Source organism: Homalodisca vitripennis, chromosome 1 (genome assembly GCF_021130785.1).
Source record: "Homalodisca vitripennis isolate AUS2020 chromosome 1, UT_GWSS_2.1, whole genome shotgun sequence".
Lineage (NCBI taxonomy): Eukaryota > Metazoa > Arthropoda > Insecta > Hemiptera > Cicadellidae > Homalodisca > Homalodisca vitripennis.
Genome location: NC_060207.1, coordinates 178,401,056 through 178,413,900, shown reverse-complemented (window position 1 = coordinate 178,413,900; position 12,845 = coordinate 178,401,056). Strand labels below are relative to the sequence as shown.

The 12,845-nt window shown below is 34.0% G+C and overlaps 1 protein-coding gene across 1 annotated transcript; it reads right to left on the bottom strand.

Annotated features, from left to right (window-relative positions):
* Positions 1-3,728: 3,728 nt before the first annotated feature.
* On the bottom strand, positions 3,729-11,405 carry LOC124352774. The gene is made up of 6 exons (XM_046802439.1): positions 11,258-11,405; positions 10,737-10,813; positions 8,339-8,459; positions 5,772-5,973; positions 4,089-4,268; positions 3,729-3,962 (listed from the first exon to the last, which is right to left on the bottom strand). The coding sequence occupies exons 1-6, from the start codon at positions 11,316-11,318 to the stop codon at positions 3,806-3,808; spliced, it is 798 nt and encodes a 265-aa protein (XP_046658395.1). The 5' UTR covers positions 11,319-11,405; the 3' UTR covers positions 3,729-3,805.
* Between the last annotated feature and the right edge of the window lie 1,440 nt (positions 11,406-12,845).

The window sequence follows — 12,845 nt, the reverse complement described above, 5'->3', positions numbered from 1 at the left end:
CCAATGATATGTACATTTGTGCCCAATCGTTGGCATAACTATGTCATGTGATGACTGATATAACTATGGCGTGATATCTGATAAATAATAAATTTATTACGGTAAAATTCCCAAATGCGAGTTTCAGCTCCATGGAAGAATACAATCAATCCATTCGTGAGCATCAGTACTACATGAGTATTGGAATTACTGCAGCTGAAAAAACTAAACAAATTAGGATTACAAAATTTAAAATACTAAAAAAGTTTGTGACACAAGCAACCAAGCGCTCGGTATATTGTGGTTTATCGACTAAATTTAAATTTACTAGTTCAGTTTACCAATTAAACTTGTAATGATTTAGGGGTTTTTTGACCGCAATGATTTCCAACACTCGACAATGCAGCGAAAATATTCAATGTTTGTATATCCATTCACTAAAGAGGCCAGACTTTCTTTCCGATTTTATAAATTTTTATTTTATATCGTGAAGTTTTTTTATTCAATTAAATGTGGTCAAAGAGGTGTGGTCCATTACATTATTATTCTTATGGGGTCAAAACCAAAATGGCCACCAGTACAACCGCACCTAAACAGTTGTTACCCAAGGTGTCCTAGCTTTTGATCCTCATTCAGGCTTAGCTTATCCTCGATTTCCTACTTACTTGAATGAGTTGGCAATAGTAAATGTGCTGCAGTCCAACTGAAAGTGACACGTTATTGTGTTGAACTCGCAGTTACGTTCAGTGTAATAGCGGGTATAACAATAAAGGGCTTCATTTAACTTTAACCTAAAAATGTGGTAATTTTGTGGATAACAATGTTATGAACCCAGTTTATTTCCACAAAGACGTCTTTGATTATGATGGAGCAAGTTTGGAACATTAATGTACCTCTAAAACAAGAATGACGGTGGACAGTGCATTTGTCAAAAAGAGATTAGGGACATTTACATGGAAGGTAAATTGAAAATGTGACGTTGTTCAGCTCTTGGACCTTAATCGAAAACTTCATGCTGTGTTGTGTGTAGTGTATTACGTGTGGTGACCATTCCAGCCAAGTCAAAGAAAGAAACAACCTAATTGCGGTAAAATTAAAACTATACATAATTAATGTTATTCTGAACGACGTATAAGAATCTAATATATATTTAATTCTTGTATCGGCTATGTTATTAAGATATTCTTATATATATATATATATATATATATATATATATATATATATATATATATATATATATATATAATCATTTCCAACTAAAATAAAATCATATATGCTGTATTTATAGCTATTTTTGTAGAAATAATGACTATTGAATCTCGCTAATGTACACAACCACAAGATATAATATTTCATAAATACGTTTAATAATAATGTGATGTTAACAATGCTTATATTTTTTTGTGGATACTTGGTTCTGCGATCTGATTAGATATATTGAAAATAACTATTTAAAATCTTATGTGAAAACATATTTGAATATATTTAACTAGAAGTGTACTTTGTGACTGCATAGGTTTGAACACGGAGATTAGTACAAGGTAGAAGCACGCTACACCATGTTTCGTGCAGGGTTTCGCTGAGGTTGCAAATATATAAATCATTTCATTCTCTAAATGACTTACGGTTAGAGAGACAGGATATGTTAAAAGGAGACGAAGAAAATTATGCATAGTAGAACTAGTACTTATTGTAGAAATTAAGAATCATGCAAAATTTAAAGTTTACATATGATATCTTTCTCGACATATCATGCGACATGATACGTTCAGAGTTTAGTTCATAGTATTGGGCTTAATATTAGCGTTTAAATAATTTAAATTTAACAAAAGATTCACTATAAAATATGTTTATGTATATTTTGGGACGGTAAATGTATGTATGTCACATGTTTTAATTAAATAAATACTTATGTGTGTATTTAGTTTGTTTATTTATTTATTATACTATTTTCTCGTTGCAAACATTGTTTGCCATAAAACCAATATAAACATATTCTATAACGCTCAGCCAAATCAAATGAAGTGCCATGGACCATCATCGAACTGACGGTTCCTCATATATAAATGAAGCTTCATGCACAATTTCTAGTCTATGGGTCAGTTTGTTTTCGAGATATCGCGGGAACAGATAAAACAGTAATGAAATTTTACCAGATCTACGAGTGATAGGCTTAGTTTAAGGCCATCCGATTAAAATAAAAGCCAGGAGCCAATTTGCTTAAAATAAGCATAAAACCTGCTTTTATTGAAATGTATAGAGAATTTTTCAAGAAAGAAATCGATCTTAGCCGCGCTAGTTTTGGTCGAAATGGAAGGGTACCGAAATTTTTGAAAATATTAATCGATAATTTTTCTCAGTTAATACTTTTTAAGCTTGGCACACTTACGACTGACCGTGAGACTTATAAATAATACTCGTATATTGCCAACAGACAACCAGAAAAAAGACCGATGATAAAGTCGCCACTGTCCCAAATTACTCGATCTGTATATAGTTAGCTGACGCTGATTTTAAATCAATTTACGTATTCAATAATAAACATTACAAATAGATAAAAAAGTGAAAACCCATTATTAAATATGCAATAAGGAAGTATTAAATACTGTATGTAACTTTACCCTTACGCACCCGATTCGAGGATATGCTCCGTCCCTTCAGGAGCTCAGAGTGAAATTAATATGGATAGTGTGAAGTTGAAATAGATATGGAAATGAGTGAGGAATCTTATTTGCGGAGCCTGCAGTAATGCGGAGTTTCATTCCAAAGTATAAATTCCTATTGCAACCTGTTTCTCTGGAAAGTTACCTTGCACATGTGAATTGTTAATGATAATCACGTCGTCCTCCGTGCATGTTTATTTAATTTGCTCGGATTCCGCTTTTATCAACCGTATCCCTGTTCTTATTGATTGTAATCTTCTTAAACATTTAGTTTTCTAAACCCTGACATAACACAAAAAGTATTTATAATTCTTACAGTACTTTATAGTCCTTTTTTTCAATTAGCTTATATGAGCTAGAAAGAAATATAACGTAACTGTATTGTAGTTAGCTTAAAAACAAAGAATTCAGTTTTTCTTTGAAGAAGAAATGTAATGTCTTGGTTATAAAATAGGTGCCAAAATTATAGATATCCTTCAAAACAACAAAGCACCAAAAATTAATGCCAATTTTTACAATTGTCTTATTTGTCTTATTGAAAAAAATATTTTAAGAGCGCTAGAAGTATGAAACAAAATAACATTGAAAACCGAAGTAGTATTATTAAAAAACTGATTATTTTGAATGTCCTCTTTGAAATAAATAATATCAAGGAAAGAATATCACACTACAAATAAAAGTCAATATTCACAAAGCACAATCCGCTAAAGATCTTATTTATAATAATCGAAAATACACGAGATAATTGGCTGATGATGATTATAACCTTGATTACTGACACCAGACCGGTATCATATGTTATTTTGAAGGTAAGAGGCATTTTGTACATTTGCCATTGTTACATAAAAAGAGAAATGCTACATTTCGAAATCTGCAATAATTGATCCCTTTCTTCGTAGTATCAGGTAAATGTAAGATGGTAAATGTTCAAAAGTCCTGTTACCTTCATGATCCTGCAATTGTTAAAAACTAACTTTAAACAATTAATATTAAATAAACAACTCTCTGATTTAAAATTGCAATAAAAATTACGTAATAACAGTAATGGATTAAAATTAATGCGATAATAAACAGTAGGAAGAATTAAATGATACAAAATATCCATTATTTTATTTTGGTTATTTTCGACAGTTACTATTAATTTCTACTCAATGGATGCTTCAGAAGGGATCAGCCTTATGCCGGAAGTCCCGTGTGTCTGACAGATTACTCCGGACATTGTAGTAAACTTCGTCAATCGCTATCCGGTACACCTTGGCGAGGGATTGGATCGATATAGGATGTATGGCACTCAGTTGGTTGTAGAGATCATTGGATCTGCACAAATAGAATAATTAGTGCAACTTCAACTGTGAAATGAATATACTACCTTAAACGTCCTAAGATAAGGTGTCGATCCTTAATTAAGATCCATTTCCTGGACTTCGCAGTCTCTAGCCATACCTGACTCTCTGCACCGAGGGTGTCCTCTTCTTCAGCTGGTCCTCCGGGAGATCCAAGTATATCAAAAGGTCGGGCTCCGGCAAATCTGGAGGATACTGGAAGATATCTGCAGATATTGGAGGTGCTGGAGCGTCTCCCAGTGAGTGTAGGAGGCTGAACGTCACTTGTTCCAACCAGTATCTGATGGCAAAGAGTAGCCAGTAATAATCCGGTGACAATGGTTTATGTAATTACTATGTAAAAGAATAGTGAGCTATATCGGTAAGAATGACAGTCAAGTTGCGGAATCCTTAGTGAAATGAAAAAAATGTACAACAAAGCATCAATCTCAATATGAATTTTAGCACATGATTTGTTCAAACTGTGTGGTTTGTTAAAATTACCATTTAAATGAGCATAAATTTTATAATGTTTTTAGAAACAACAACAATGAAGAGTCTATGAAGTTATGAAGTCATTTTGACCAATCATGTTTAGAGAATGTTAGTTATGCAAGTTGAAGTTCAAATTTTGGTAATAGTGTTATTTAAAATGCAAAAAAGCATGCAATATTCGCTGGAAAGCATTGTTTTAATATTAGTACCATTATTACTGGAGAGACTTACGGCATTTAAAGTATACACAATATTGTATAGTGAACAAGTGGAGACATACGCTGCCACAAAACTTTAGTTTATTATTATAAATATAGATATATGTGTAAATCATTTAAAGAATGGAAGATTGTATTGTGTTTTCACTGAGGGTAGAAAACAACGCGAATTTTTGTCCAAAGAATTGCAATGAGTCTTTAGAAATGCAGTACCGATTTCTTAAGAGTACTGGAAATCTCAATTTTAACCTCATCAGTATAATGTTAAACTTCATATTTTACTTAGGTATATTATGCAGGCTGCTTAATTCAAATAAGTGCTTAGTATGCATCTAGAAACTCCTTTAGTTGTTTATATTCATATTGGTTTCTGTTGGAAATCTCAAAATTCATTGTAATTTATCATTTAACCATTAAGAATGTTAATTGATAAATAACTTTTTAAACTGAGATACTGTTTTACACTGTTTTTTGGGGTGTAAAGTCAAGTTGATTCACTACCGACTTTTAAATTTATAGATGGCGAAGTTGGATGTTATAAATATTTTAAGACCACACTTGAAAAAAAAGACTAAATATGTAACCTGTGGTCACGATAAAATCCTGCCTTCTACTTAATGCCTCCTATTTGGTGTCCTTTTTGTTTCAAACTTCAAATTGCCGGAAGTAGATTAGTAAAATATTTATTGTTAGTAAATTATTAATAGATCTTCCTACAATAATCTGTTTCTACAGGTCTTTTTATAATATTAAAACCATGTTGATAGATTATAATGGTGCCATAAAAAAAATCAAGATTAAGATTATCACACATGGATTACAAGAGAGGTAAAAACATGGCTTATGGAATAGACCCGTATTGATTGTGGTATTTATGAAAATAGACTATGTCTGATGACTAAGATCCGCGCTTTTATAAACTCTGGTAACACCAAGATATTCATATTATTGTCTCGAACAAACCAAGGCCTACAAACAATCCAGGAAAAACCTATTAATGCATGTTTTAATGTATTACATGAATGTTTACTATCATGATTCTCCTCCAAAATGTAAGTGAAAGAAACCGACTTGATGAAAGGATAACAGACCCATTCATGACTACTGCTCTATTGAGATTCAGGTTTATGATGGCGTTGAAGGCCGACGCGTAGATGGAGAGAAGGTAGAACACCCTCCTTGTAGTAGAACCCGATGATAAGTGTTTGAAGTGCTGGTGCAGACAGGGCGCCAAGTTAGTGAGATATCTCCCGTTAAGCCTTCGCGCCAGCTTCATCCCTATCACGTCCCTACCTGTCAACACAACACTTCACTTTGGTAGTCTGATCAAAACTTACAGATGTACAATACTGTTAATAATTTTAAGATTACTCTTAAATGTGGAATTTACGTGACTTTAGAATATTTACGCGTTTCGGTATAGATATGTTTTTTTTTTACCTTCTAGTGATGTAAATTTATATTATTCAGGCGCACCATACCGAAATGCGTAATCTTGGATTTTACGGTATGTTTTTTCTTTTTTTAAGGTATGTTCTAGCCTATATATCATAATTTGAATTCTACGATACAAAATTAATTTTTAATTAATCTCTCTATTGTAAGTAATTTGACGAAAATGAGGTAAAAATGTTACTGTATCATAATTATTTCTAAAGGTAAAGTTGTTTAAGATAAAATATATTTTCATACACCAATTAACATATTATGGGTACCTTGCCTGACACACTGACTGCAATGGACGCACATTACTACTACTCTGGATGTCCTAAAATCGGCACATGACTCGTAATGCAGTTATATACTATTTTAACTAAAAACAATATTTCTAAAATTATTTTAAAACTAAATATCTATTATTTTAGTTATATTTCATTCCAATGATCACCGTGCTCTTGAACGTTATTATATGGTTAGACAAAAACCGTGTTTTTTGCTTTCAAGATTACATCTTAAACTTCATTAAGCACATGTACTTCTTGCAGATTATGCTATGGCGGCTGCGACCTTACTTCTGACTGGAAGACACAATACACTGACTGATACAACGGTGCATACACAGTCTGCAGCACCTAGAAACCTTATCACATTTGCAACAATTATCCAACACAACGCATAATCAACAATACTTTTTTATATAAGTGTAATTAAACCATTACATACAAGTATTTAAGTCATTATTAGGTGTGATTTAATTGAAAATTTCTTATGCGATTACTTATATTTCGGAATGAAAAATTCACGGTTTTCCTGATCTTTGGTAGTACAGTCGTAACCGATATTATTGACAATACATAAAAATTTTTTCCTTGGGGCGGCCTACTGCCTTGCACTTAAGCCTCAAGGGCTTTTTGTGCACCCCGGAAACACACCATGAGGCCCACCAGTCTACAACTTCAGCAGTTCAACAAACCGCCGAAAACAACCTATCAAGTCCTCCTGGGAAAAAAATCACCACCCCTGTCCAAACTACCAAAGATGGCATACCGCTCTATTGCTATTGCAGGGCAATCAAAGACCAGGTGCTCAGCAGTCTCCTCCTGCTCATTACACCTTCCACAGAGCGGATCCTCCTGAAGGATGCCAACTCTGTGAAGATGCTTCCTCAGGTGACCATGCCCCGTAATGAGACCAATGACCTTAGAAGACATTGATCTGTTTAATGAGAGAAGGTCCGAAGCCACCTTGGAGGAAGGTGACTGTAATACCATTCTACTCACTCTCAAACCCGGATGCAACCTCCACCTTCTCCCATGCTCCGCACGAATCCATTTCGAGACAACCCTAGAGGATTCATACCTTGGAACACCGCAGAACGGTTGAGAGCCCGTCATAATTCTCGCTGAGCCCTGGTTGGCCAGGGCATCAGCTCTTTCGTTCCCAATAATCCCCTCATGACCAGGAACCCAACAAACGGTTACATTGTTGATTCTGGCAAGGGAGGAAACGGCCTGATAGCAATCACAAACCAGTTTGGATTTGATTACGCAAGAATCCAGCGCCATCAGCGCTGCCTGACTGTCCGTGAAAATGTTAATCGTCTTGCCCCTATATCGCAGACGAAGATTCTCACGAGCACATTCCATAATAGCTGCGACCTCCGCTTGAAAGACTGTCGGATACGGACCCATAGGGACCACCAGCTCCCTACATGGTCTCACTCCCAGAATTCCAGCGCCTGTGCCGCTTTTTGTTTTAGAGACGTCTGTGAACCATTCGAGCTCCGCTGGTGGCATAAAATATTACTCTAACAGGTTGACTACAACTAAAATATATGTTTAATGACTTAATTATGATACAATCATTTTTAGCCTATTTAAAATTAAAGCAGCAGAAAATAAGACCCATTAGCAATTTATACAGACATTAAGGTGATGACACTGAAGACAGAAAGACTCAAAGAAAGTTGTAAGTGAAAATCTGTCGTTATAAAAAGTGGAAATGACAGATGTTATTATTTCTGGTTCATTATTGATTTACCTTTTTTGTCAATTACAACTGCAAATCAGCACTCCAAATCAAAGTAATCGCTGCAAAACGTCCTTCACATACAACCGTTTAATTTAAAATCAACAAAACTAGTTTCGAGTAAAATAATATTCATTAAATTGTAACTATAAATGTTATGCTTTAAAACTATCTAAAGTGTTATACTTACTGCTTCTATGATTTCCTTCGATGACGATAAATGGTTTTCTCCGACCCTCTGGTACTCCGGGATTTTCCATGTAAATACAGTCATTTTCAAATGTTTCAAGAATCTGTTTAGCGAATGGATGCTGAAAACCACATCCTTTTATCAACGGTTGAAGAAAAGATCAGTAGCTTTCAATAACTTTGTAGTTACAACGATAGTCTGTATAGGACGATTATTAAAGTATTTATAATAATAATAATATCACTTTATTGCGTTAAAAATAATAAAATTGCATACAAACGTCATAAAATATAAAATAAAATAAAATAAATAATAAAAAGGTAGGCCTACACTTCATTCACTCACGCACACAGTCACATGTTTATCTCATTTACTCTCATCTTCATTCTCACCAGACAATCCTGCCACTGCCACACCAGAACCAGAGGATTGATCGTGTTAGTTTTGAATTTCGTCCCAGCGGCTCTCCATAAACTCGTCAACTGAGTAAAACACCCTCGACACCAAAAGGTGTCTTAGTCGAGTTTTAAATTTTTTTTGGTCATTCAATTGTTTGATCTCTTCAGGGAGCTTATTGATTAGCTTGACACCAACCTCAGACGGTAAACGTTCGAATGCTGCAGTTCTGTGTTGTTGAACGCGGAAGTTGTCCCTGCCTCTAGTCCCATACTGGTGAACGTCCCTGCCTTGAACCAAGTTACACTTAGAGCGGCAGTACAGGACAACCTCCAGGATATAGATACAGGGCAAAGTCAGCAATCCAAGCTCCCTGAAGGTGTTTTTGCATGAATCTCTGAAGTTCAATTTTGAAATGATTCGGACAGCTTTCTTTTGACTTCTAAATACACGTTCGAATTTGTATTTAGAACAGCTGCCCCACAGTCTCAATCCGTATGTCAGATGTGGATATACCAAGCCAAAGTAGGCCGTTCTTAGTATATCCAAAGAGCAGAATTTTGCAAGGTTCCGTAAGACATAAATGCCTGAGGAAACCTTTGAACAAATGCCGTCAATGTGATCGTCCCAAGTCAGCCCTCGATCTAGGTGCATTCCGAGGAACTTGGTGGAATCAGTTTCTTCTATTAGAACATCATCCGCCATCACGGTAGCGAAGTTGTCAGGTTCTTGCTGCCGAAGAAAGAAATTGACGACGCTTGGTTTGGAACTGTTGGCCCTCAGATTTAGTGTTGAAAAATACTGAATACATGAATTCAGTTCTAAAAATGAGTTGATCTCTAATTCATGTTTTGTTTTTGCTCTGATGCAGAGAATTAACAGAATTTATAAAGTAAGTGAAGTTTCTCATGTATTGTAAAAAAAAGATGCAATAGTATTACATAATTTAATTTTGATATTGTATAGAATTGTTAAGTTGTATATAAAAAAGAAGTTAGATTATCCTACATAATGAATATAAAGTCTTTTATACGATCGAGCGGGCAATCCATTGCTCGCACAGAGGTATGCGAATAAAACCGGGCGAGGATATTATATGTGATATTTTCCTATGTTAAAGCTATTATTTCTTTCAAACTACCTTGCAAATATCCTTAGTATTATGTTTGGAATGATTTTAAATCTTCGTATTTTCTGTTGGTAACACTGACGGTAAAATAGAATAAGGTTTTGGAGACGTTGTAGTTGACAGCTAAATATAATCTGTTTGGTGTTCAGATAGCGGAAAGTTTGTGAATGTTTACTCTAAACATATAAAACTTTGAAATAACAGAAAAACCATATTCTAAAAAGAATTACCAGCGCTTGTAGGTTAAAAATATATCTAGGTCCTGAGCTACGGTACGGTACGGTAGTGATTATATTCATACATTTTTCGTTTCTGTACTAAAATTGTTAGTTTTGTTTTACTTTTACATGTTTTGAATTAAAATTCATATTGGGATCATAGTATATTTCACTCTTAAAAACATTAAATCACAACCATGTTACCTTTTACTATAGGTTATTTTAAAAGCATTTTCACGAATTCCTAAAAATAAAATTATAAAATCATAAAAAAAGGCAAGCCCTTTAGGATTTTCCTTTTTCCACTGTCCGTTTTTTAAACATTAATAAAATAATTGCAGCATAAGAAATCTTCAAAAATGCTCGGTCCTAAAAGGATTACGTATTATATTGAGAAATATTATTCTTAATTATCTCATATTCTCTAAAACACATAGTAATGGCATTGGAAATAATATACGCTTGACAAAAAAATCAACCAATAGAGATGAATGTCGTAGAAAAATTCTATGAATTCTTGTTGTTACAAAGCTGTACATTGAGAGTAGTCTGAAAGGCCAAGCAATTTGTGTTTTATACTTTTTTTAAATCTTTTATATCATTATAAATACAATATTTTATCGTAGAAGTACCCTAGCTTACTCCTAGTACTCACTGTGTCATTTCTGAAGAAAGCTTTGATTGATTCTAAATTAGGAAAGTACTCAAAATTTGGCGGTAGTTCGTGAGTATCTGGAACAAATTATTGCTTTTACTCCAAATAGTTTAAGTATAGACTATTAATGTAACCTGTATAGATAAACGAACGCATTAAAATTTCAAATACAAGCTTTAAATATTATATATTACTTTCTAATAGTTTATTAGTTTGATTTTATATGGTTGATTGTACATAGTCTATACATATATACATAGTTTTAGATATGGTATAAGTATATTGTACATAAGTATATGAGAATACGTTTCAAAAATGATCTGCACAGAAACTGTAACAAAAAGATGGAATCAATGAATTCCAGGTTGAGTTCTTAACTCAACGACTTTTCCTATCTATACTTAATTACATATATAAAATTTGTGTTATATGAATTAGAAAAATCAAAAATTTAATTTTAAAATTACACATCTTACAATACAAATTCTGATTAAGGAAGGAAATTATTTTTATAGCCCTACCTTCACTTAATACTTGACTACATCGAATGGTTAAAAATAGAAAGTATAAAAACGACTGCATTCTTTCAGAAATCGATTCATATTTACATTGATAGCAATTAGATAATGCTATCGCTCTAAATAAGTGCCTGTCAATCACTGACAGTGTACATGCTAGTTTCTTAACGGTTAATATGTTAAAACAGTTAATTATAGTTGTATTCGAATGTTAAATATATCAGAAGAGACCGTGTCATAACATTATCTTAGAATGTTGCTACTTTAAAAAATAACATATATTGTGTATTTAACGAGGTTTAGAAAAATGTAAACCGTTGAGGACATAATGTATCATAATGAAGCCTTATTGTGAAGGTTATAACTGAAATGGATTATAACTGAAACGATCGGTATTTTTATATATTTTATTATAATATATACTAAAGGCATATTATAATCTACATAAAGAACAAAACATAAAAACAAAATATATATAACACAAACCACACTCGTAAATAAAAACCAATAACGCATCGATTAAAATTAAAGTATATATGTTAAAATTAAAAGTTAAAATCATTAGTTTTGAACTTTTACATTTTTTGAACTAAAATTATTAATATTAGGATCATAGTATATTTCACTCTCAATAATATAACACCACAACCATGTTACCATTTACTGTGTATTTGTGAGTGTACCGAAAATTGTTTATTTAAACGTTTAATTATTTAATGTTTTAAAATTAGCAGTCAATTAATCAATATAAGACAGTCTAATATTCCTAGCTCTCACCGTTTACCTGGGTGAGCTAGCGCCGGACACAGTGCATGCTTGTGAACTCACAACCTACCTGGGCGGGAACTAGGAGCGGGCACAGTGCATGTTTGTGAATTCACCACCTACCTGGGCGGGAGCTAACAGCGGACACAGTGCATGCTTGTGAACTCACCACCTTCTTGGGCGGGAACTAGGAGCGGGCACAGTCAATGCTTGAGAACTCACCACCTACCTGGGCGGGAACTAGGAGCGGGCACAGTGCATGTTAGTGAACTCACCACCTACCTGGGCGGGAACTAGGAGCGGGCACAGTCCATGCTTGAGAACTCACCACCTACCTGGGCGGGAACTAGGAGCGGGCACAGTGCATGTTTGTGAACTCACCACCTACCTGGGCGGGAGCTAGCGCCGGACACAGTGCATGCTTGTGAACTCACCACCTACCTGGGCGGGAGCTAACAGCGAATCAGTGCATGTTTGCACTTTTTTATTTATACACATTCAAATTAACAGACATTATAAAGCAATGAAATTTTAGGATTTATTAGTAAATATCTGTGGTTACGTAATAATTCAGCTACGAATGATTGAGAAGTGAATATCACGTTTACTTTCAACTCCTCGTAGTCAGTCCCTAAAAACAATATTAATGGAAACCAGATAAACTCCTTGGACGAAACGAATTTAATTTTGTTTGCTAATTTGTTATAACTATAGAAGATTATGTCGTACGATGTGTCGCGTAACAGGCTCGTAGAAGTTCAAGTGTACGGTATATTTCAATTAGTTCTGTAGCTACCGTATGAAAAGACTGACAGATACAGAGACA

Coding starts and splice junctions, on each gene's coding strand:
- LOC124352774 (XM_046802439.1), bottom strand. CDS start 11,318: ATGCAGTCGTTTTTATACTTTCTATTTTTAACCATTCGATGTAGTCAA. Junction 8,460..10,736: donor CTTTCTTCAGAAATGACACA/GTGAGTACTAGG, acceptor TGTGGTTTTCAG/CATCCATTCGCTAAACAGAT. Junction 4,269..5,771: donor AGAGCAGTAGTCATGAATGG/GTCTGTTATCCT, acceptor CTTTGCCATCAG/ATACTGGTTGGAACAAGTGA.